Source organism: Numida meleagris, chromosome 7 (genome assembly GCF_002078875.1).
Source record: "Numida meleagris isolate 19003 breed g44 Domestic line chromosome 7, NumMel1.0, whole genome shotgun sequence".
In the NCBI taxonomy this organism is placed as follows: domain Eukaryota; kingdom Metazoa; phylum Chordata; class Aves; order Galliformes; family Numididae; genus Numida; species Numida meleagris.
In genome coordinates this window covers 10,233,592-10,259,151 of record NC_034415.1, presented here as the reverse complement: position 1 = coordinate 10,259,151, position 25,560 = coordinate 10,233,592, and the positions used below count along the sequence as shown (strand labels likewise).

The 25,560-nt window shown below is 39.4% G+C and overlaps 1 protein-coding gene across 5 annotated transcripts in view; it reads left to right on the top strand.

Moving 5' to 3' along the window:
* Nucleotides 1-22,025, top strand: part of PLA2G4A (phospholipase A2 group IVA) — a 112,829-nt gene extending 90,804 nt beyond the window's left edge. For 4 of the 5 annotated variants that reach the window (XM_021404537.1, XM_021404538.1, XM_021404535.1 and 1 more), the window contains 8 exons: nt 2,751-2,888; nt 3,219-3,311; nt 5,839-5,910; nt 8,047-8,289; nt 14,623-14,807; nt 17,207-17,402; nt 17,594-17,751; nt 19,231-22,025. In XM_021404537.1, the coding sequence (XP_021260212.1) occupies nt 2,751-2,888; nt 3,219-3,311; nt 5,839-5,910; nt 8,047-8,289; nt 14,623-14,807; nt 17,207-17,402; nt 17,594-17,751; nt 19,231-19,359 (1,214 nt within the window). In that variant the 3' untranslated portion in view covers nt 19,360-22,025. The remainder of the gene's footprint in view (nt 1-2,750; nt 2,889-3,218; nt 3,312-5,838; nt 5,911-8,046; nt 8,290-14,622; nt 14,808-17,206; nt 17,403-17,593; nt 17,752-19,230) is intronic. The other variant, XM_021404536.1, reaches the window with a different exon arrangement.

Sequence of the window (25,560 nt, the reverse complement as noted above, 5' to 3'; positions counted from 1 at the left end):
CAGAAAGCCGCTTAACATTGGGTTTCCAAACAGGTAGAGGGAAACATTTTCAGTCAGGCAGTGTTATTGCAACAGATGTACTCCTTTTTATTTCTTGCATGGTGTATGGCACTGTTGGTAACTTAAAAGAGTCTTTTGCTTTTATTTACTTCGTAGCTTCTAGTTCCATCAAGTAACCTGATTTGAGAGGGGGTCTGCTGGCACTAGGTGCTGTACAAACAAGGGGATCTCTTTGCCTAGGTACTTAGATGATTGGGAAAGGAAGCACTGAGTGGCTTGACAGAGGTTTAGAAGTCACATTATATCCAGATTTCCCAAACAGTATTTGGGGAAGTTGCTGTCAAAAATTTGTTCGTAATAGAAAATGAGGTTGTAAGTTTACAGTTTTCGTAGGAGAATTTCTGCTTTTCTTCTTAAAAACCTGAAAGCTCATCAATGGAACATATAACCATTTTGTTTTTTGATGACTTTCTATTTTATGAGGAATTTAGTTCTGGTTTCTTCTTTAATGTTTCTAAAAATAAGACGATCTTTCATTAATAGCGGCCTTCTCAAAGCAAGTCCAGAAGCAGCTGAAGGCTGGTCAATTTCTTCAGCCTTATTAATTAGATTAGAAAAAGTACTTCTTCTGTCAATGGATCTTGTTTTTCCTTTCTTGAGACTATCATCTTTGTCACCGTAGAGGATGATCTTCATTGTTTCTATTCTAAGATTCCTTTCTCCTTTTAGAACTGAGCAGGCTTTGAACTAAAATATTTACGCTTTCGTATTTACTAGATTATAGACATAGGTGAATCTTTCATGTTGTTTCAAGGTTGAAATGCATTAATTACATCAGGTAACATTCCTTTGAGGAGTGATGGTGCAAGATTTCCTGCAGCTGCTAATTGCTCTCATGCCCCAGGCTCTACATGCTTTCCCAGTACTCATGACCCTGGTGGCGCTGGTTATGCCCAGAACTGCAGTAGTCATTGTAAATGAACATAATTACCGTGATCTAGTTGAAGACAGCTTCTTAAATTACTTTTTATTACTTTTTTTTTTAATTAAGATAGCTTCCTTAATGATAAAAAGATACTGATATCGAGTGTTAAAGAGAGGAGTGGAGAGACTTTTGACATTAGTACGTTTTGGATTATTGCACGTGCGGGGAACTAACCCTCTAGACTGGGATAGAAACTCCTAGACACACTTAAGTGTTTCTCATGGTATAAGGTTCCAGTCTCATTCTCTGTCCTTCAGTGTGAGGCTTGTCTCTTGGGACACTGATTTGAATGGCCACTGTGTCAAGGAGCTTCAGGAATGGCAGAAGAAGCTGAGGCAGAAGTCCTTTCATTTTAAGACAGATGCCTTATTTCTGTGAGCAGGGTATGTTTTCAGAAATCATCACTGTTAGCGCGAATAGAAAAATGAAAATGGACTATCACAGATTAAAGTTAACACTCATTCTAAATTGTTTCACTATCGGTATGATTCAAAAATACGTACCTGCCAAAGCCCCTTGGTGACATTAAAGACAAATAACTTTTAAGTTCCTGGACTGGATCTTTAAAGGAATTTCCTTCTGTTCTAATAACTGAAAATTTATTTGTGGGTGGTTTATTTGTTAAGTAGGATGTTGTATTTGACTCATGTAGTTAAGCATTGCCCCATGAAATGAAACTCATAGCAGTCGTGATGAAATCTTTCCATTTTGGGACAAGTAGTTAACTTTCCACTCACTGTTTCAACAGGAACACTGAATACCTGGATGAGTGGATAGTATCCTGTGGCCTGTGGGGATTTCTGAAACCTCTTTCGACTTTCTGTTTCAGGGTTATTTCTAATCTATTGTTATAGAAGCAGCCAAATTGATCGCTACGAAAAATCTGGAAGATAAAATAGATGAGCAAAGTAGTGAAAATGTAGGGTATTTTTTATTCCCTTTTGCTCAAAAGTGAAGCAAGTTCTCTGTTAGAAGCAATTCTGCTTGTACAGAAACAATAGTTCAAAATGAACTAAAATGCATTTTCTAAAAAGACATACACTATAGAATGTAAATCACTTCTGAAATTTTCTTTTGAGGTCAGAAAATGCATTAGAATATTTTGCTTCATTTTTGTATGAATTCTCTATACCTTAATCTGGCATGTACTTTAAAAAAATGTATTAGCGTAATTTGGTACTAAGAACTTTCTCAAGTTCCTCTCAGCTTTGTCTTTTCTTGTTGCATTTATCTGGAAACTCTTTTTGGTGTAATCTTAATACCTCTATTATAACCTTTCACAACATCACAATCTTTATTGCGATGTTAAATAATTTTTCTGCTGCCTTTGTTGCTGTCACCCACAATTTGGATAGCTTATTTGGTAGGATCACAGTGAAGGAAAAGAAACCTGGTACTGAGACCTATATTGGCACACTTTGTAACAAGGAATCATGTGGGACTGTGAGATGAAAACCAGATGTCGTTTTTTTTTCTTTGTGATTGCTGTTTTTTTTACTTCTGTTTTTCTAACCTCATTTCTCCTCCAAATTTTGTTGTGATAAGAGGGAATGAAAATGAGAATTCCTCCTTTGCTGTGACATGAGGCTGTTCTTCATTTGCAAACAAAATTTTCAGTTCTGCACAATGTAAGAGACATTACTGTTGGTTAGGAACCTATTTAATTCATATTTCTTCCCTTGGATGGAAGCCTAAGCCATTTATGTGTAAACACCCTCTGTTTCTATTCAGATTGAGATTGTGATGCAAATTTCCTATTTTGCAGACTGGGTGGAATTCAGTCCGTATGAGATCGGGATGGCAAAGTATGGCACTTTTATGTCTCCTGATTTGTTCGGAAGCAAATTTTTTATGGGAACAGTGGTAAAGAAATACAGTGAAAATCCTTTGCATTTCTTAATGGGTAAGTATGTGGCAGAAGAAAACTTAAAACTAATTTTAATAGTTCATTAACAGGTGCTTATAAAGGCAAGCACAAAATACGGGAAGCAGGAAGTACCATTTCAGTTGGTAGGAAGACATACGTTTGGAATATTTCACAGACGTGGATTGTCATTTCCTAGCTTTGGGTTTCTGGTAAATCTGAGTTTGACTTAATGTGTTCCATAATCACAAGTCTGTTTGGAATGAAAGCGACTACTTAAATAGTACAGTACATGGTTGAATTTTGTTTTTGTTGTTTCCTTTTTCTTCTTCTACCAGCCTCCATTCGTTTTTTGTTTTTACTTTACAGGAGTCTGGGGCAGCGCATTTTCTATATTGTTTAACAGAGTGCTTGGTGTCTCCAATTCTCAAAATAAAGGTCCCACCATGGAAGAAGAACTAGGTAATTTTAGTAAATAATTATACTACTAAGCAAAACTATTCCTAACAAGATTCAGTGAACTCTTTGTAGAAAGATGGCACTTTGTTGGTAGTCACTGTAAGAATGTGTAATGCAAGCAAGCTGAACTGCTGACATTGCTAGATCCTGGTGAGGTTAGGGAAGGATAATTAGAACTTTTCTTCCTTTCACTTTCTTTTCTGATCAGTATCAGAGATACTGAACATCATATGCATATATCCACCTAATATTTTCATAGAGGTGTAAGATTCTACCACCCTTTCTTATGCTAGTTTTTGCATATTGAAAGATGACATCTGCTTTATAGCTACTTTTATAATCTCTTGACACAGTACTGTATTTTTCTAGAAATTAGACAAGTAAACATAAATTTTATCATTTCTAGATGGTTAGATTATTTATTTCTAAACACAATTCAGCTGCTGGTATCTTTTTCCATTCCTGATGTGCAAATGGCAAAATAACTGTAACAAAAGAGTTGTAGTTTGCTTGGGTTAGACTCCTGTGTTTTATTTGAGAATGTTGTTGATAAGGAAACAGCTTTTTTACACTTTTTTTCCTATTCAGAAGGCATAACATGGAAACTTATCTGAAACAATAGACAGCCAAATTTTTTTAGAATGCAGATGGAGATTAAAAACCAAATGCTTAAGTCCCTCAGCTGTATCTCTGTTCTAACAGATGTTACTCAGCTGTTTGATACTGTACTTCTTTATGAAAGAAAACAAGACCTGTGCCTTCAGGATCATATACCCAGTACACCTCAGGAGTGTTAACACCTGTGGAGGGTATCTGTTAATGAATTTGCTATTGGAAGGGTCTTTGTAATTGCTTAAGATGTTGAGAGACAGATTTTTATCTTCCATCTCTGGCTAAAGTCTGTATTTATTTTGCATGTAATTTAAAAGGTGTACTGTAAGATGTTAAAATACTGATTAGAGGAGAACCACAATCTGTTACCAGAGCTGCAGATGTCCCAGTAAAATCTCAGTACCACTAGAGTGTAGGGCAAAATGCCAGTGGGCATCAGAAGAGCCACAGTTGTACAGAGAATCTATTAGTCATACTTAGCAGCAGTAAACAAGCGATTTTTCATAGGGTTTGCTTTAAAGAGATGATGTACTGCCCCCAAGTTGGACTTGTTATTTTTGTTATCTTCCTTTTTGGTCACCGATGTTTATTTTCACCTGTTTTCTATGACACTGCTTAAGAATTTGTACATGTTTGTCTTTGATATGTGTGTGTACGTTATTGTTGTTTTTTGGATAGTGATTGAGGGTCACTGAGTATTAAAAAGTATTTAGGGAAAAATCCATGATGACAAGAGCTCTTCTGTTTCGCTAGGTGTTTTTATATAGTTGTAGGAGAGCATAATCATCTTTAGAAAAAAGCAGCAATGGTAGTCATCTGTATTTGGTATTCTTTACAGAGTTTAATAAAGCTGTATTTTTTTTACAGTTGGTATTACAGTAAATCTCTCCCTCCTTTCAGTCTACTCTGGTTATAGGAAATAGACTCTAACCTTGAGCAAAAATAATAGAGTGATATTGCCATTGCTTTAATATGGCATGTGATGGAAATTACAACCTAAAAGATGAGTACCATCGTAGAATATAATGATAGAATATTCCGAGTTGGAAGGGACCCCCAAGGATCACCGAGTCCAACCCTTGGCTCCACATAGGACCACCCAAAATCCAAACCCTACATCTGAGAGTGGTGCAGCAGCTTGGGGCCATGCCACTGCCCTGGGCAGCCTGCTCCCTTCTATTTTTATTTTTCAGAAGTCTTATGGATACAATTTCATCTCTTGTCTTGAGAGTGTAATATGTTACTTTTTCAACACTCATTTCTGAGGTTGAAGTAATTCCTTGAGATAGTACTGAATAGTGATTAGTGACTATGTGGTAATTTTGCAAACAAAGTTTCTAGCCCCAACAAAATACATTTTTTTGCCAGAGAAGTTCATTCATTTTTGCTTTTGCTTCTCTCACTTAGTGTTATGAGTAAAGCTTTAATAGCCATCTTGGCTTTTGCTTTTTCTTCACTATTTTTAAGGTATCCTTTCATAAATGTGTGAATGAGGCGAAGTGTTCCTCTTTTTCTGAATATTAGCAGTGGCTTAAGGGATCTCCTGTTGTCTTCCTAGTTCGCTAGGAGTTACTGAGACACTAGTAGCCATACATCTGAATTTTACTTCAGATGAATGAGATGTGTCAAATGTGATACCGCAGCAGGTAGTGTGTACTGCTTTAGGTTTTCCGTTTGTTTTTTTCAGCATTTTGGTTAATCTGCTTATTGCAGGAGTTTGGCAAATATTGCAAACTAATGCCAGTGTATTCTGATCAGATTCTGAACATAGAGATGTGCACAACAGATGATATCTCTTAGCTCTATTTCCTATTATGAAAAATGTCATAGTTTTATGCCTCAAACTGGTTTGAAATTCTTAGCTATTTTGACAATTAAGCTGTAGTAGATCCAAGTAATTTTGTATTTCTTTCAACAGAAAATATAAGGCTGAAGCACCTTGTAAGTAATGACAGCTCAGACAGTGAAGATGAATCGCAGCATCCAAAAGGTAAGGAAATCGACACATTTTAATTCATACTTTACTTTCTTCCTCAGCTTTCTTGTAAGAAAGGGATGTTGTCAAATCCCATTTTCCTTAGTCTTACCAGTCCCTTGCAAATATTAGCAGTGGTAAAACTTAACTGCTTAGCACAAGGGTTTTAAAGGAGCCAGTGGCTCAGGAAAATAGAGAAATCTTGATTGAAAGACCTCAGAAGGCCTTTGGCTTGACCTCATGCCTCCTGCTCAAGTCAGTGAATAAATGACTTTCTTGCATGCCTTCAGCCTTATCTGCCTCACAAGGCTTCACAGGGGTCTGCACTTTCACATACATCCAAAAATCAGACTTTCTAAGTTCAGCAAACTGAGCTCAGAGGCATGCTTGAATTGTTATCAGCACAGCAAACTAGCACTACCCATTGTTATGAAGGGTTCCTTATCAAATATTTCAAATATTTACTTGAGAATGGTTTACTTTATGTTTCCAGTATTCATAGATATCTTCCAGCACCTGTACAAACAATATCTGGTACAGGAAATTCCTAGTGGTTGGCGCAGTGCTTTAAACAGTGCCTAAATCCAGTTTCCCAGAACAGGCACAACCACATGTAGTAAGAAAAGATCCTAATGAAAAATTCAGGCGCCTGAACCCCCTGAGGATGCCTGAGATTTCAGTCGTGGTCTCGGTCTCATCCTAATAACGTTTTCTGTACATGATGATACTTTCAGGGATAATAGTGATTTTCATCTGAAAAATTCAGTTATTTTTTATCAACTTAAGCAAGGATGGGAGTGCAGCTCTGTGTGCTCGTTTGTAATTTTAAAGTCTGCAGGAAGAAAAGAAAATCTTGTGAAATGAGCCTGTGATTGGTTCATTAGCTGAGCTGAATGATTGCTTCTTCATTTCCCCTAGTGTGTAAAATAACAGGGAGGGGGTGATAGCACTTTTTATGTTCATTTGCAGATTTCCTGTTTAAGTACTAGAAGCTCTGTTTAAGCCAGCAAGAAACACAACATTTCTGTCATAGTTTGTAGTCATAGAGGACAACCTACAGATCTGTTCTGTATGCACTTGGTTATCTTATCTTCTCTAGGATATTTTTCTATGGATATTGGACCTCAGAACTCTGTGGTGTTTGATGTTTGTTTTCTCTCTACCTGTATAAAGAGCCTGAGCTTGAGTTATCTCCATGTATAAAGCAATCGAAATGTCAAATTATGACAGGTTATAAACGTCAGGTCACACCAATCCAAGTCATTTTAGCATTTATAACATCTAGTAGATATCTAAGTTTGGACATCTTATTGTACTACTTAAGTAAAACTAAATGTTGATTATTATCTCTAGTTTAGTGACATTATATTTTCAGATATTTTAGAATTTCTGAGTGATAGCATTCTCATTTATGCAGATATCACAGAATTTGTATTTAATATCTACAACTTTATGTATACTCCTGAATCCACTGTGACTGCGAAGAATACGTCTAAGTCTGTGATAGTCTGCAGTAAAGTAAAATAGAAATGTGCTCTTTTTGAGCAGAGGCCACCCAAAGCCAGCATAAATACTGTATCTCCACCTGAGAGTGGTATTTTCCAAGGACACAGTAAAGGGATGTGATAAGGAGGACCATACAAAGATTTTATGAAGATTCAGAGGCCTAGCTCTGGCTCCTTAAGGAAAGCTGGATTTCTAGCAGTCAGCAAAGGATGAAGGAGGGTGTCAATAAACATCCGAATGAATTTGAATCTACAGTATATAGATATTGGTGACTCAAGTTTGTCACTTGAGTCCAGGACAGGTAAAGTTTTATTTTCATTGCCCTTGCCATACAGACTAGCTAAAATACAGCTCAGGTCATCTAACATAGTCCCAGCATATTTTTCTGTTGGACATATCCACCCTGCTGTAGTGCAAATGGGAACTTTTTCTGGCTTGTGAAGGTAAGAGGATGATTTCTCTCCATTCTCTCTGTAAAATTGTTGCAGCAGAGCTCCTTTATTCATTCTATGGCTCTTTGAAAGAAGGCAATGGCCTAGTTCTGTTTATTCTGATTAGTCTTTTATTTCACAAGACCCAGAAATTTTGGTTTTATACTTCACATGTTAATTATCTCACACTGAATTTTTTCATTGTCCTCTACAGGCACTGAAAATTCAGAGGCAAACGAAGAGTATCAGAACAGCAGCCAAGAAAGCTGGGTGCAGCGAATGCTGATGGCTTTGGTGGGTGATAGCGCCCTTTTTAACACCAGGGAAGGGCGTGCTGGGAAAGTACACAACTTCATGCTGGGATTGAACCTCAACAGCTGTTACCCACTGTCTCCTCTGGCAGACCTTCTGACTCAGGAATCTGTGGAGGAAGATGAACTAGATGCAGCCGTTGCAGGTTAGTTCGCAGAAAGCCTGTATTGCTGCATATTCGTTGGTTAAACTGCAAGTTCCTCAGTGTGGTAACAGTTACTCAAACTACAAGGCTTACAACTGCACTTGAACAAAGGTGGGGCAGGGTTTCTCTAGAGGCAGTCATGAGTACTGACCCGTGCTGAAGGTTGTCTGATGACTGGGAGTCACAAAAGGCACTGTACAACAGTTTCTGCCTGCTGCTTACCTCCTGAGTTCCCTGGCAAGCTCTACCGCACAGATGGTACCTTCTGGTACCTTTTTGGCTCTTCGTTTTCAAGGAGATGCTGACAGAGGTGACCAAGCTGCTTTTGTGTATGACAGCCTTCATTAAGGCTGCTTCTTGCTCTCTTGGGCTGCTCCAAGGGATGGTCTATGTTCTTTTCACTGGTGCTAAGCCTTTAGGTGGAAGTAAAACCTTTCCTTATCCTTCTACAGTGCTTTCCTGTAGCTTCTCTGACACCTTTGTCCTGCTCTGAAAATCCTGTGGAGGCAGTGCACTTCTTTAGTTGTACATCCTTGCTTTCCTGACTCCATGTTCCTCCCAGTGTGACAGATCTGTCAGACGCATCTGCATTTCACAGAATTGCAGGGGTTGGAAGGGACCTCAAGAGGTCACTGAGTCCAATCCCCCAGCTAAAGCAGGTTCCTACAGGAGGTGGTACAGGTAGGCATCCAGATGGGTCTTGAATATCTCCATAGAAGGAGACTCCACCACCTCTCTGGGCAGCCTGTTCCAGTGCTCTGTCACCCTTACCGTAAAGAAGTTCTTCCCCATGTTAGTACAGAACTTCCTATGTTCAAGTCTTAGGCTATTACTCCTTGTCCTATTGGTACACACCACCGAGAAGAGTCTGGCCTCATCCATTTGCCTCCCACCCCCCTTTAGATGTTTATCAGCATTTATCCGATTCCCCCTCAGTCTTCTTTTCCCCAGGCTGAACAGACCCCGGTCTCTCAGCCTTTCCTCATACATGAGATGCTCCAGGCCCTTCATCATCTTTGTGGCCCTCCGTTGGACTCCTTCCAGGAGATCCCTGTCTTTTTTGAACTGGGGAGCCCAGAACTGGATGCAGTAGTCTAAATGTGGCCTCACCGGGGCAGAGTAGAGGAGTAGGATCACCTCCCTCAACCTGCTGGCCATGCTCTTTTTAATGCGCTGCAGGATAGCATCGGCCTACTTGGCCACCTGGGCACACTGCTGGATCATGGCCAACCTGTCATCCACAGGACCTCCATGTCCTTCTCTGCAGAGCTTCTCTCCAGCAGCTCATCCCCCAACCTGTACTGGTACATGCAGTTATTCCTCCCCACGTGCAAGACTCTACACTTGCTCTTGTTAAACTTCATCAGGTTCCTCCCTGCCCAGTTTCATCTTGTCATAAGTGGGAAGCAAGGATGCTGGTGGCAAACTTGAATTTCAGAAAAAAATTAATTGGCGGAAGTTGTTCAATCTCTTCCCCTCCTCCCCCCAGCATGAACTATGTGGTAGATAGGACAGTAGCTGTAGAGAATTAGGTATCACATTTGATTAGCATTTTGAAGACTTCCTATAGGCAGTGTTAATTACACTGTGCTCGGTGAAAGCTTCTGAATTTATGAGTCATCTTCTGTCTCTAGTGCACTTTTTTCCTTCCTTAGTAGACAACAGAGCACTGAGTTGTGGATGTGGTTTTCCCTACAGAAAAGTTAAGTCACAATGAAGACGCAGTGTGGAGTTTCTGTGGTACAAACTGCAGTGCTTGTGGATTATTGTTGACATCTTTCAAGTCAAGGAGCTGCCATTCTCTGTTCCTTCCACGTTCTTGTGTGGCAGCACAGCACTGTCAACCATCCGACGTTATAAAAGTCACTTCAGCCTCTGTTTTCTATTCAGGGGATATAGATTGTCCCAGTCAGTCATTAAGCAATAGTAAATACCAGATGTCGTTTAAAAGCTTAAGGAGCAGGCGCTGCCTAATGTGTATTTGTTAATGTAACAAATCCCTTTGAGTGGTTGTATAGTAATTTCCATCTGTGCTCCACTTTCTAAATATTTTTACCATCTCAGAGGTGTTTACAACTGGGTAATCTTAATATTTATAGTGGTTGTAAAAGAGGCAGGAAAGCGGGTAGTAGATTTATGGTTGGAAAAAATGACAGTTGATGAGAATTTTGCATAATTAAAGACACGTGGATAATCTTCAATATCAACTGTCAGCTTCCTGGATTTTAATTTCAGTTGAATTAAAGTGCTGGTTTGACAGAATGAGCCTATTCCTCTGAGTCAATTACTTTGGACCGTCTGTCACCTGAAAATTCTTGGGCTGAAATGTCTGGTGGAAGTTTGCTATAGCTGCAAGTTTTTAGTGTTTTTGGGAGCCCACACTCATAAACCTGAATTAACAACTCAAATCTAACATCTGTGAATAGTCCCAAAGTAGCCAGGAGTAGTAAAAAGCCAAAACAAAACATGAAATGTCAGTAGTTACAAAAATGAATCATCCAGTAGTGCAAAGCGTATCTACATTTTAATGCTGTTGGTGAATTTTGCTAATAGATGTAAGGACGTGAGAATCCAGAGGAATAGATAGAAAGGAAACTTAGGAATAAATTTGAAATATCATGTATTACCATGGCACTGGATGCATTTAAGCACTGCATATTTTTTCCTGTCAGTAAGGATTTACCTAGCAGCTTGATTACAGAAAGAAGTCTGGATTGGTTAGACTTTTATTAACAGACCCCAAAGGGAAAAGTAAATGAATCAAAATGGATATAAGTAATGTTTTACATCTCCAGTAGACTCAAGCCTTTCACAGAGACAAATAATGCTCTAGGAGTTCAGCATGGGCGTGCTGTCTGCTTAGAAAGAAACAGTCCTACAGAGCAGATTCTGTTCCTCTGCTAATCATTGGGATTACTGCTGCTTAAGTCAGTGGGCCAGTGTCAAACTCCTGAGAAAACTGTTTTGGCGCTGGCCTCATTAAGGGTTTTAAGTTGGTGAAAATGCCAGTTTAGCACCTGTATTTGAATTGTATTGTGATTTTGTTGTCTTTTTCATGTGTGTGCCATAGTTTGGGAATTCTAGCTCTTTGGTGCTCGCATTCCCGGCTTATTAATGAAAATACTTGCCGTCATTTTGCTATGGATTTAATTTGTGCTGAGAGTTTTCTTAACTGACTTCAAATATGCTTTAAAACTCTACACCTCTTGAGTAGTTTCATTGTGAACTCAGAGTTGTTTTATTTCTGTGCCTTAATATTACAACACACCAAAATTCCTTGAGAAAATGCCATATGAATAACAATAGGGAAAAAAACAACTTATAATCTCCATTTCCTTGCTTCATTATTTATGGAAACTCTGCTATAGCAGATGCGCGTCAATAGCAAATGCCCTTTTCATCCCCCTTACTTGCATTGAAGCTGCCATCTGTGACAAAGTTTGGTCTCTAGAGCACACTCTTTTTTATTTCCAAGCAGTTCTTGTTTATTTCCAAGCTGGTTGTGTATCTGATTGCTGCAGACCAGGTAGGTGTACTGTGCTGTTTTCACACTGACAGGCATCTTGTGCTTCTCTCTGTTGGCTGTTCCATGGACTGAAAGCTTCTCTTCATACAGATACATCTTTCAGAAAAGCAGTCTGCCTGATCTGTAAATTCATGTCCCAGGCTCTCAAAGCATAAATACACCTTTCAGCCTTTGCTCTGGTACATAATGGTGGGCTGATGAAGCAGGGCTACTGGAGTATGCAGTGTGATTGTCCTGGAAGCATGTGTTGTAAAGTATAAAAAGAACAAAGGCTTCTTACCCAGCCCTTTAAAATAACTGCAGCACAGGGTATAACGTAGGCAGTGCTTCTTTCAGCGTGGTTTAGTCTGTCTGCTTGTCTTCTCTCACTGCTGATACTGCTGGCCTCCATCTCCAGACCTTGTGTAAATCCAACCAAACTGCACACTGAGTCTGCCTTTAAGTTCAGGACATAAAAATAAATGACTGAATACTGGATAATCTTCATTGCTTTTTTAATTCTGGCCACACAGCATGGACGTAAATTACATTTTGGAACTTTTCTTCTTAGTTCAGAAACTACAAACGTACTTCTAAAACACTCTCTTTAGCTACCTGAAGGGAGGTTGTAGTGAGCTGGGGGTCGATCTCTTCTCTCTTGTAACTAGCGACAGGACGAGGGGGAATGGCCTCAAATTGAGCCAGAGAGGAGATTCAGGTTGGATAGGAAATACTACTTTTCTGAAAGAGTGGTCAGGCACTAGAATGGGCTGCCCAGGGAGGTGGTTGAGTCACCGTCCCTGGAGGTGTTCAAGAAACATTTAGATATAGCACTGAGAGACATGGTTTAGTGGGGTTATTGGTGGTAGGTGGATGGCTGGACTGGATGATCTTGTAGGTCTTTTCCAACCTAGCTAATTCTATGATTCTACAAGATATTGTAATGAAAAGAAAGAAAATTGAACTTCTCCTGTAATTACAGGAGTCCATGAATAATAAAAACAATCCATGTGGTCATTATAAATCCAGTGATGATATTACAATACTTCATCCTATAAAATATCTTAATATTATTATGATAAATTGGAAGATGGAATCTTGAAAGACTGTCACAATAGGGCTGTCTTATTTTTGGTAGGAGATTTATGTATGCAGTAGCATAAAGAATACAGCACGTGGTACAAGTTTTATTTAAAAGATCACTGTTGACTTGATTTTAGCTACAAATTCAAGTTTTGTAAGGTAAACTAATACAAAACTTGACCAAAGATGTTTTTGCTATTTTTAGGGACTCTATCGAGAACAAAGGTTTAAAATAAATAATAAACTGTTTGAAATACAGTCTTCAAAAAAGGATGGGGAGATCGGAACTGATTTAATTGTGCTAAAAGTATGTATAGTAGGTGTTTCTTTTTAATGGCAGATTTTGGATTGTAAGGAATTTGATAAACACTAATATATTTTCATGTATTTATGCTAATTAATGGGGATGAAATATACCTATTTTTAAAACATTAGCTCTTATTTAGCTCTTTAGCACCAGGCAGTCATTTGAAGGTGTTTCTTAGAGTAATCGGGGCAAATATTAGGAAACTGGTGGATCATTTTTTATCAGAGTGCCCCTTAGTGAATAATAATAACAGAAATAAAAAGTCAAAATATCTGATTTGTGATGTTTTGCTGCTCATAACAATACGTTTTTCTCATGGATCCTTAAATGGAGCAAGAAATTTGTTCTTTCAAACTAGAATTTGAATCAGTTTTGATTGTCTTTTTTCACATTAAAATATCTTTCTTTCAGATGATTTCTATCACTAATAGTTAGATGTTATTAAGTTTAATTATACAAGAAATAGTTACAGTGTTCTATTCAGCATTGCTTAGATTACACTGCCATCTATAGATACTGTCATTTGTTTTTAGTCAAAAGGCTAAAACATGTATCAGAAATATTTTTAAAATCTAGAGCAAGAAATGATTGTTGGGAACAAATTTTTAACTACTTAAAGATAGTTTAACAGTAACTCCCTCCAAAACTCATTTGATTTTTCCTGAGTTGCGATATTGGGATTCTTCCTCAGCCCTCAGTTTGGACATTCATGGAATGACTTGACTTGGAAGGAATCTTAAAGATTGTCTAGTTCAAAAACACTAGGCATGGGAACTATTTTATAATGGCAGTAAGTAGCTAATTCTGTCCACTGCTTAAATTTCAGATGTGAATATGGGTTATAGTAATGAGGTCATGAGATTGGGAGTGGGTTGACTTGTTAGCAATAATATTAATAGTCAGAAACAGACATAGACAAGCAGTGCCTCAGAGCAGATCCACTTCAAAACTCTGTGGGTGAATTCCAGTTATTTGGGGGAAGAGGAGCTATGAAGAACAGAAGGTTTAGGTGAGAAACTGTGAAGAAAATGTTAAGCATTGTAAAGCATGGGGTGTGCGTTAGGAATCTGTCTCAGCATCCCGTAAACACTTTCTTTTGTGTCTTGTGTTGTTGGGTGAAGGGATAAAGCTGGGAAGGCCAAGGTTAAAGCTGGGCATCTATCCTCATCAGTTATACCTTGAGCCACCTCTGCTTCTGCCTTGAGGCACAGTGTTGCTGTACATGACCTACTGAGGACCCTGCCAGCTCTGTTTCCTTTTCTCCTTCTCTAGTTGTTAAGATGAAAACTAAGGTTACATATACGTATTCGTTTAATGGTTAGCTGGAATACTGAGCATTTTAAATTCTGTGGGATCTTCCTTACTTGGGGAAACATTAAAAGCTCCCTCATTCATTGCTGTGTTCCTATTTTGTTTTGTTTTCGTTTGTTCTGTGTAGATCCTGATGAGTTCGAGAGGATATATGAGCCACTAGATGTGAAGAGCAAAAAGATTCACATCGTGGACAGTGGTCTTACATTTAACCTTCCATATCCACTTATCTTAAGACCTCAAAGAGGAGTCGATCTCATCATCTCTTTTGATTTTTCAGCAAGGCCAAGTGATTCCAGTCCTCCTTTCAAAGTAAGTAAGACAGGCCATTCTTTTCTTTGCATTAATTAATTTAAATTTTATTTTTCCAGTCGGACTGGTTGCACACTTAATGATTCCAGCTGGCCATTCTGCCTGTCTACAACACTGGAGCAACTTGTTTCCACATCAAGGCAGAATATTCCACTCTGCCTTAGTTCCTGTTTACATGACTCACACAAGACAAGTGACACAAAGTAGAGAAATGTAATTTGCGTCTCTGTAAACCACTATTTGGAATAGGAGCTATGTTGCTTTTTATGAAAGTCTTGCCTTCACGCTGAATTGCAGATTTTATGTCCATAGTTAACAATCAAGTTCACTGTGTTGCTAGTGCTCTAGCTGGGTACAGCTGTTCTCCTCTGTGATGCAAACTAATGTTTTTCTGTCACTGCCTTGTAGAAACATGTTTTCACTCAGCTGCTCTGGTATTGCTAAATATATAACATTTTGAAAATGGAACTGACTCTTCATTTTCATCTCTCTAGGATAATCCCCATGCTGTTTTAAGTAGTATTCCTAAATGTGTTCATGCCAGAGCAAAACCACAGAAAAATACAGATTAAATGACTTGCTTACTTTCTGTAGCAGGTGTAGAATGCACAGCTGTCAGGCTGTGCAGTCTGGTCAAGTTCTGCATCCAGACGGCTCCAGCTGATCGAAAAAGGTTAATATTGAACGATTTGGTAGCTGATACAGAAACAGTACCACTTAAGAGTCTATTGTGAGGGTCTTAAAGAAGAAACAACATTTATTTGAAACCCAAGTGAATTTTAATAAATAATTTTTAAGGAAACCAAGAAAGCATGCCTATTTGAGGAACACCTGGTGTTCTTTGTCGTTTTACAGGCAAATTTCAATTAGAACAGAGAAAGAGCATTTTTTTTTCCTTTTTACTATCAAGGAACAGAACCTCAAAACGACATTAAAAAATAACAGCTGTAGCAAAATGAACTCTAGGTCACTGTTTCCAAATGCAAAGGAGAACAAGAGGACTAGAAAGGAATAACTTCCATAATCTCCACATCTCTTGGGGGCTGCTGGAAAGAGGAACTGGAGTAGTGCCAGGACCTTTCATCTTTCCTTGATTCAATCCCAGAGTCTTCTTTCTTCCTCTAAGTTTTTATTCATTTAAGAATTTCTTTCCTTATTTGTCATGACAACCTTCCATATCAGCTGGATTTACCGCTACAATGCTGTCATCTCCTCTGAAACACTGATTACACCTTTTTTATGTTCTGCACATGGGGTATACGTAAAAGGCTATATGTAGTTGTTTCTATTACTCTTTCAATGCATTGAGCTTTCTATCTCAATCCTTTGCAATTTTCTGTGCCGTTTTGGTGAACATATCTAGATGGTGTCCTGAAAGTTTTTCTATAAACTGTAATTTTTAAAAGGCGAACTCATTTTACACAGGAAAAGATGATGGGAAGATTACATGATGCCTTAGATTTTGGTAAAGCCATCGTTGAAGGGAATGGTTCATTTGTTCCTGAAGCACAAATATGTGTATAATAAAAATAGTGATTTACCTCTAGCTAATGCACATATAGCCCACAGGCTAGTAGCTTAAAGAACGGAAACCAGTTTTGTTTACTGACTGTGCAATCCCTTTGGCTCTGCTTGCATTACGAAGAGCAGATGTCAGTTCAAGAGTTGGGCTTGTTCTTTCTATGGTAGCACTCTAATACACTTTTAGTACTCCAACACATAGGAAAATCAGCCAGTGGAAGTTGATGGCTCCACTCTTGCTTTATTGTTTTATACCTACTATCTCGTAATCTGTTGTGTATCCAAAACATCTGCCCCAAGAAGGCTCCTATTTCGTTCACAACCAAGACTGAATATGTTGGCTTTCCTTCCCCTCCCTTTCGAACACCCTCATGACATGCTTTTGAGTCATTATTTACAAATTATTTTGTTTACTGACTTGTCACGAGGAAAAAAAGACTGTTTTCTAGACTCTTCTGCTTAGCATACTTTCAAATGCTCCCCTGTGCTGTGATGTGACTGGGAACATAACAATGCGTGGACTGGTGTTTATTAACTCTCACTGGTTTCCATAGTGCTGATACTCAGTTTGCAAGTAAAATTACAAATGTTTTTTTCTACCTGTCAACTCTGTAAATTCACCCAAAGATTTATTTGACAGACCAATTCTTTCCTTCCTGTGAATCATCCCAGGTGATGAAGACTGGGCATGCTGAATTAGTTGCTGAGTTTGTTGTACTGGGTCTTCTGTGCAAAGATCAACTTGATCAGTCCTTCTGCAGTAAAGAAGTATGAGTTAATAAAATTGCTTCTAGTACTGACATCTAGTTGAACTGTATCCTCCTAAAGAAAAATCCCACTTTTCAGTGAGTGCTTATATGCATCTTGTTTCTTTTCAGGAAATTTTACTTGCTGAAAAATGGGCCAAAATGAACAAGCTTCCTTTCCCCAAAATAGATCCAAACGTATTTGATCGAGAGGGCTTGAAGGAATGCTATGTTTTTAAACCAAAAGATACCTCTTCAGAAAAGGATTGCCCAACCATAATCCATTTTGTTCTGGCAAATATCAACTTCCGGAAGTACAAAGCTCCAGGTGAGCAAATAGTTTGGGATGCTGTATCTAGCTGTTCCTCTAAAAATGTTTAATGACAAAGTGATTATAGACTAGGAATGTTTTGTCTTTGAAATGTCTCTTAAGTCTGTTATGGTTGGGAATTTCAAAAGAACCATTAAAAAGTAAGATGGTAAGTCTTAGATTGTGTTTGTGTTTGCTTTTGTATGCAGGTCTTCTAAGAGAGACAAAGGAAGAGAAAGATTTTGCTGACTTTGACATTTTTGATGATCCAAATACGCCATTTTCTACCTTCAACTTCCAGTATCCCAATGAAGCTTTCAAGAGGCTTCATGATTTAATGGAGTTCAACACCCTCAATAACATAGATGTATGTATGCCAGTGTTAAAGAGCCTAGATTGTTAAAAGGGGGGAACAGATGATCTGAGTAAAGCCCTATATCTGCCATACTGAATGTACAGAGGTTTTATTTCAGTATATACCTGATAGTGTTGACATACAAAGTGCTTCCTCAATTTAGTTGTGCTCCTTGTTATTCTCAAAATCGAGGCTGGATCAAAGCCTGTTATATTCAGTGGAAAAAAATCTGCCTGATAATAATGGAGGCTGGAGTAAACTCAAGGTAGGTTCTATGTGAGCTCGTGTAGAAGTGTGCTGATTATGGGTGCACACACAACAAACTGTGGTATGATTGACTTCTGTCCTTCCAGCATGGGAAGGAAAGTGGAGAATCCAGCCAGTGTAGGTAACACAGTGACTGGAGTTACATGAAGAAAGTTGGATGGGATGAACATTCAGAACTGGATGAATAGAATTTGGTCTTCTCACCTGACCTTTATTTCTGAAGTACTGAAATACTGATCCTCTGTCAATAAACTGCGAGGCAAATATTCCACTGAAAAGGTCAGAGGGTGCTTCCAAACCGATAAAAAAGTCTAAATATTTTCAGGGCTAAGAAGATTGGCTTAATATTGTGGCCGTCTTCCAAACAGAACTACTGAAGTATAGTCTGTGTGTTTCCCATAGTGCTTGACCCTGTGCTTGTCAGGACCTGTTCCCATTCATGTTCTGTTCTACTTTGGTTTCTGTGATGTTTTTGTCATTTGAAGATGAAAAGCCCTGCAGGGTAACTGAGCAAAGGTGATTGTGTAGGATGTGGAGTATTATGTTCAGGATTTCTTACTCAGGCTTTTATGTATGGTGATTTTCTAAGTGAAAAAAAGGGACATTAAACTTCTTTTGTGAAGAACTTTGGAAATTTCTTTCCCAGTTAACTCCACAGCAATTAATTATACTTTTTAACTGATAATAGCTGTAACATGGGACCATGACTGGTAACTCAGTTCCCACATTATCTGTAGAGTGGCTTTCCATACTCAGAGGTGTAAATCATCATCTGTGATAAAGAAAGGCTTATTTCTTTTCAATGTAGTGAGCAAACTTTGCTACTTTGGGACCAAGAAAGCAAAAGTGAGGATATAATCTTTCAAGATAGTTATGATTTTGTAAAGCTATTTAACTATGAATTTTTGCATTGTTTTGATTTATCCTTCAGTGTTGTTTTGGCACTTGGTTCCTGTGGCTTATGTCCTAAGTGACTTATTTGACATTGGTGGTATCCTGTCATACCTTTATCTATTAATTACATTTCAATCAGTGTATTATACAATAAAGAAATTGAATTCATAATGATACTCAGTAATCACTTTGTTCAATTTTGGAGTGGAGATGAAATGAGGAGGAGCAGGCATGAAGATCTGAAGGAGCCTATTCTATCAATTTTATCAATTAATAAATTGTTAAAACTTAGTTATTTTCCTGAATGACATGTTGTCAAATGTTTTCCAGGTGATCAAGCAGGCTATGATGGAAAGCATTGAATACAGAAAGGAAAATCCGTCTCGCTGCTCTGTGTCACTTAGCAGCGTTGAAGCAAGGAGATTCTTTAATAAGAACAATCTAAACAACCATACGTAGAGAATGTGTCATAGGTCCACTGCTTCAAGAAACTGATTCTATCTTTATAACTGGATTCACAAAGACATTATGAGAGCAACACTCTTCTTGAAAAAAGGGCTGTGCAGAACTGCTGAAAACATTTTCTTGTGAATTTTCAATATTATTTTGTATTTCCTTTTTTTTTTTAAACATCAAAAGCATTTCAGTATATTGATATCCTTATTTTAAAAACTATGTACTTATGTTGTTATGACTACAAAGTCACTGAGTTCATTGTCTTCTTTTTTATCTTAGAAAAGTGTAAACATTGGTCTCTCTTAGTAGGACAGTTGTCTTATTTTTAATTGATATGAACTGGCATATCCTGAAATATAAGATGGAATTAGAAACACAATAGAATAAAAGTTTACTAGCAGAGATAATACAAATGCATTCCTTACCATGGGCCTTGATGCCTTTCAGGTTGCATTGGTGAGATTTCCTTCAACTTTACTTTCAAAAGTCACTAATTGCTACTACTATTCAATAGCACTTCTCTTGAATATTAAGTCACTTGGCTGCTTGCTATCACGAAGACTGATTTTTTTTAACTGGAAGGGGTTTTGCTTACCCATAACCATTGGGTATATTGGCCTACCCAAAACTCTGTCATCAAGCTGTGTTTCACGTATTGCTTTTCTTGACTGAGTGTTAAACGGCAAACATTTGATAACAAATGCCTTACAAAAAATGAGATCTATACATCTTTGAGATTATAAGTAGGATCTTCAGCTGGTTATTAATGTTAGTACAGCTTTCGTAACTTATTAAAAAGGATCTGCTCTTAACTCTTTGAGTTGCAAATGTGTTCAGAAAAATCCAAGTCTGTTTTACTGATATTTAAGAATACATGTGTCCATCTAGCAAAAAAAAAGAAGCTTCTTACACTTCCTTTTTCTCTTTTGTTCCACAAAATTACATTGCTCAAGTTTTTTTAGCTGGTAGCACTTGTGTGTTAAATAGTTGTTAGTTCACGTATTCCTACACAAAATGTTTCCAGGTAAATTAAAAATGATTTTGCATTTGGTCATGATTAAAAGCATAACATTTCTGCAAGGGAACAGTGGCAACGTTTACTAGGGATAAATAAAATGTTCTTAGGTAAGAATGTGAAGTAGTTGATCTGCTAAGGGCTGTGTTTTGAAGTCTGTTTTTAGTTCTTTGAATAATGAAAGAGTGCAAGTGAGACATAGATTATTTTAGTACTGTCTGAAAAAGTGATGAAAGTCTTCATAGTGATTGTAATTAAAAAGCAAATACGGAGAAAAATGCAGTCACACTTGGAACACTTCCAGCCTCCTTTGAAATAACATAATCAGCTTGTATGTAACATAGAAAAGAGCAGAAGGAGCTGACTGGGGCCACTGGGTGGCATATATGGGTGTAAGATGTGAGAGCTGCACATTTGAGGAGTGCTTGGCTGGCTTTTCTTCGTATTTCTTTAATTTCATGGGATTAAGGCTTAGCAGATGTACCTGGCAGCCCCAAAAATTGTTTGTCAGCTCTTTTCTTGTGGAGTTTGGAGAAGGTGGCAGGGACTGAACAGTGCTGAACAGTGTAGTTAAAGGTGGAGTCAGTGAAGAACATAAAAAGTTATTTGTAGGGATTTGGATAAAAACCATCCTCAGCTATGCTGTGAGTTGCTTGACCAGCAGCAGATGGAGAAGCAAAGCGCTCTTCCCTTAGGAATTTCACTGTAGTGAAAATAAGGCACGTAATTGGAGTTGTTTGCAGAAGTGTGGCTGGAAGGCACGAATGTTTCCTTGCAAGAGCTGTAAGGGAGGTGTTGATCTCAAGATTTCTGTTGACGCCAACAGACCCTCTCATCTTTCTGAGAGGGCCTTCAGCATCCTAGCAAACACAGAGGAATTGTCACAAGGAATAGCATCACTTTGAGTAAAGGCTACTTGAAGTAGGTCTGATCTTGTTTGATAATTTTCTGACAAAACAACTTTTACAGTAACTGCTCATTTATCAAAATTTGTGCTAATTCAGTGACTGCTCATTTTATTGTGAATAACGGAGATTTTTTTAATTGCTAAAATCTCTAAGCCTGTGGGAAGGGGAGTAATTATAATGTGTAATAGATACTGCATCATCCCTCCTTAAATCTGCATGCGGTGTTTGGTGATTAATAACATTTTCTGCGTTGATTAATAGGTTTTGTTTCTGTTTGAGTTAATGCATGTTTAAAATCAAGAACGAAAATAAAAGTAACTTATCTTAGTGCTGCATAATTTAAACATTTTTCAATAAATTTTGCAGTACAGGAAGAAACTGGTACCATGATTTTATTGTAATATTTTCTTTGTACTTTTTCCTTTTGTTAACGTGATAATTTTTATATTTTGTATTTTGTATATAAAAAACACTTTCTGTGTTTTATGGCAGTGTTTTATCATGCTTTATACGGTTTATGTTATTGCAGTGTTATCAGACAAAAAGTAACACTTAACTATATTTGGCGCCTGCTGTTTTGACTTTGATCATTTATGTGATATTTTCACTTTATTTTTTGGTGAAGGGTTGTGGAACAGTTCTGTATCTGGAACCTCTTGGGACAGCTCACATGCAGGAAATTCAAGGCTTTACTTGTTAAGTCTTTTCAGTTAAAATGTTAAAAATACAACAGCATGTCAATTGTTTTCTATTCCTACTGTTGTGTTCTGGTATCACCACAATGCCAGATACTTTGTGCTGTTATGTGCACATCTGATTGCAGCACGGGTTTGGGTGCTGCATTTCTGCCATCTTTAATCTCAGATTCCTTAAAAAGCAGATGAAAGGTAACGTGTTTCTTCCTCCAAGCCTGTTCAGATCAAATAGCTATTGGTTTGTTGCTTCCGTTTCCTGAAAGCTGAGAGCACCCTCACCTGCAGGCACTTCACAAAACACAAGGACATTGTTTTCTCACTGGGGAGCATGTTGTCTGCCTGCAAGGATAGGGGTTTCCCTGCTTCTGCTGAACCCAAAGTCATCAGAACAAAACCTTGTTCCAACATTTTCAAACATTTGAAATGTCTTTGACTCCCCAGAAGCTCATTGCCAAGTTCATAACTGTAATTTCACAGCAGTCTCAATAAAACCACTATTAATTTTATGCCCATAAACTTCAAGTAGAAAAATCCATCGTGGTATGATTTGCAATTTACAGATTGAAACCTGTTTCAGGTCAGCTGTAGAGCAGACAGATAAGACTTCTAGTATTACCCAGTACATTAAAAATTATGGCAAGGAGGAATAGAAGTGAAAAAGTAAACCATACAAAACCCTTCCATTTCTGACAAGTGGTGTGAAACCAAGAACATACACAACTTTTTGCTTTGCCAAAAAATTTAGTTGTTTCCCACTTACCCTTCCTTCTTGATCTGTTTTAGCCCTGTGATACTTGGAAGGGACCTTTAAAGGTCATCTAGTCCAACTCCCCTGCAATGAACAGGGGCATCTACAGTTCAATCACGTGTTCAGAGTGTGGTCCAGCCTGGCCTTGAAAGTCTCCAGGTATGGGGTTCCCACCACATCTCTCAGCAACATGTTCCAGTGCCTCACCACCCTCACTGTAAAAGACTTTCCCTTATATCCAGTCTAAATCTCCCCTCTTTAAGCTTGAAGCCATTTCCCCTTGTTCTGTCACCACAGACCCTGCTAAAGAGTCCGTCCTCTTCTTTCCTGTAGCTCCCCTTTAAATACTGACAGGCCGCTCTCAGGTCGCCTTGCAGCCTTCTCTTTTCCAGGCTGCACAGCCCCAGCTCTCTGCCTGCCCTCATATGAGAGTTGTTCCATCCCTTGGATCATTTTTGTGGCTCTCCTCTGGATGCGCTCCAACAGCTCCATGCCTCTCCTGTACTGAAGACTCCACATCTGGATGCAGTGCTCCAGGTGAGGTCCCACCAGCACAGAGCAGAGGGGCAGGATCACTCCCTCGCCCTGCTGGCCGTGCTGCTTTAGATGCATCCCAGGATGTGGTTGGCTTTCTGGGCTGCAGGGCCACATTGCTGGCTCATGTCCAGCTTCCCACCCACCAGTACCCCCAGGTCTTTTTTGGCAGAGCTGTTCTCAGTCCTTTCATCCCCCAACTTGTACTGATAGTGGGGGTTGCCACAACCCAGGTGCAAGACCTGGCACTTGGATTTATTGAACTTCACGAGGTTCTCCTGGACCCACTGCTCAGCCTGACTAGGTCTCTCTGGATGACATCCTGTCCCTTGAACATGTTCACTGCACTCCACAGCTTGGTGTCATCTACAAACTTGCTGAAGGTGCACTCAATCCTACTGTCAGTGTCACTGATGAAGATATTCATAGAATCATGGAATGGCCTGGGTTGAAAAGGACCTCAAAGATCATCAAGTCTCAACCCCCCTGCCAAGTGCAGGGTCGCCAACCACTAGACCAGGCTGCCCAGAGCCACATCCAGCCTGGCCTTGAATGCCTCCAGGGATGGGGCGTCCACAACCTCCTTGGGCAACCTGTTCCAGTGCGTCACCACCCTCTGTGTGAAAAACTTCCTCCTAATATCTAACCTAAATCTCCCGTGTCTTAGTTTAAAACCATTCCCCCTTGTCCTATCACTACCCACCCTCCTAAACAATTGTTCCCCCTCCTGTTTATACACTCCCTTCAAGTATTGGAAGGCCACAGTGAGGTCTCCCCTAAGCCTTCTCTTCTCCAAGCTCAACAAGCCCAGTTCCCTCAACCTTTCTTCATAGGAGAGGTGCTCTGGCCCTCTGATCTTCTTAGTGGCCCTCCTCTGAACTCGTTCCAAGAGCTCCACATCTTTCTTGTGCTGGGGCCCCCAGGCCTGGACACAGTACTCCAGATGGGGCCTCACAAGAGCCAAGTAGGGGGGGACCACCACCTCCCTCTCACTGCTGCCCACACCTCTTTTAATGCAGCCCAGAACACAGTTGGCCTTCCAGGCTGCCAGTGCACACTGCTGGCTCATGTCCAGCTTCTTGTCCACCAGGACCCCCAAGTCCCTCTCCGCAGAGCTGCTCTCAAGGAGTTCTTCCCCCAGTCTGTATAATTACCTGGGATTGCCCCAGCCCAAGTGCAGCACCCTGCACTTGGCCTTATTGAACCTCATTAGGTTCTCATGGGCCCACTTCTCCAGCCTCTCCAGGTCCCTCTGGATGGCTTCCCTTCCCTCCAGTGTATCGACTGCACTGCTCAGCTTGGTGTCATCTGCAAACTTGCTGAGGGTGCACTCGATTCCATCATCTATGTCACTGATGAAGATGTTGTAAAGCACCAGTCCCAAGACTGAGACTTGGGGGACACCGCTTGTGACCGGCCTCCACCCTGACATAGAACCATTAATCACAACCCTTTGGCTGTGTCCAGCCAACCAATTCTTAATCCACCAAAAAGAGTACTGGTCCCAGCACTGACCCCTGAGGGACACCACTCGTCACTGATCTCCATCCAGACAGGGAGCCATTGACAAACATTCTCTGGACTTGATCCCATAGCCAGTTTTTCATACATTGAATAGTTCACCCATCAAATCCGTATCTTTCCAATTTGGAGAGAAGGATGTTGTGGGGTACCATGTCAAAGGCCTTACTGAAGGCCAGTTAGATGACATCAGTGTCTCTTTCCTTGTCCACTGATGCAGTTACACTATCATAGAAGGCTACTTGGCCACTTCTCCTGCTTCTCCTTCCCTCCATGTGCCTTAGCACATCTTCCAGGAGGATCTGCTCCATGATCTTTTTCGGCACAGGAGTTAGACTGACAGGTCGTTAGTTCCTGGGGTCATCCTTTTTACCCTTCTTAAAAATGGGTGTGATGTTTCCTTTTTTCCAGTCACCAGGGACTTCACCTGATTGCCATGACTTTTCAAATATCATTGAGAGAGGCTTGGTGACTACATCAGCCAATTTCCTCAGGACTCTGGGATGCATCTCATCAGGACCCATAGACTTGTGAGTGTTCAAGTTCCTCAGGTGGTCATGAACCTGATCTTGCTCACAGCAAGAGGGACATGGCTTCTCCAATCCCCTTCTTCCAAACCAATCTTTTGAGGGCTGTGTGATGATCAGTTATCAGAGAAGATTGAGGCAAAAAAAATGTTGACTTCCTCAGCCTTCTCCTTGACTGTTGTTACCAGCTTGTCTGTGTCACTCACTAGGAGGGTATACCCTCCTGGACTTTCCTTTTCTGGTTGAGATACCTGTG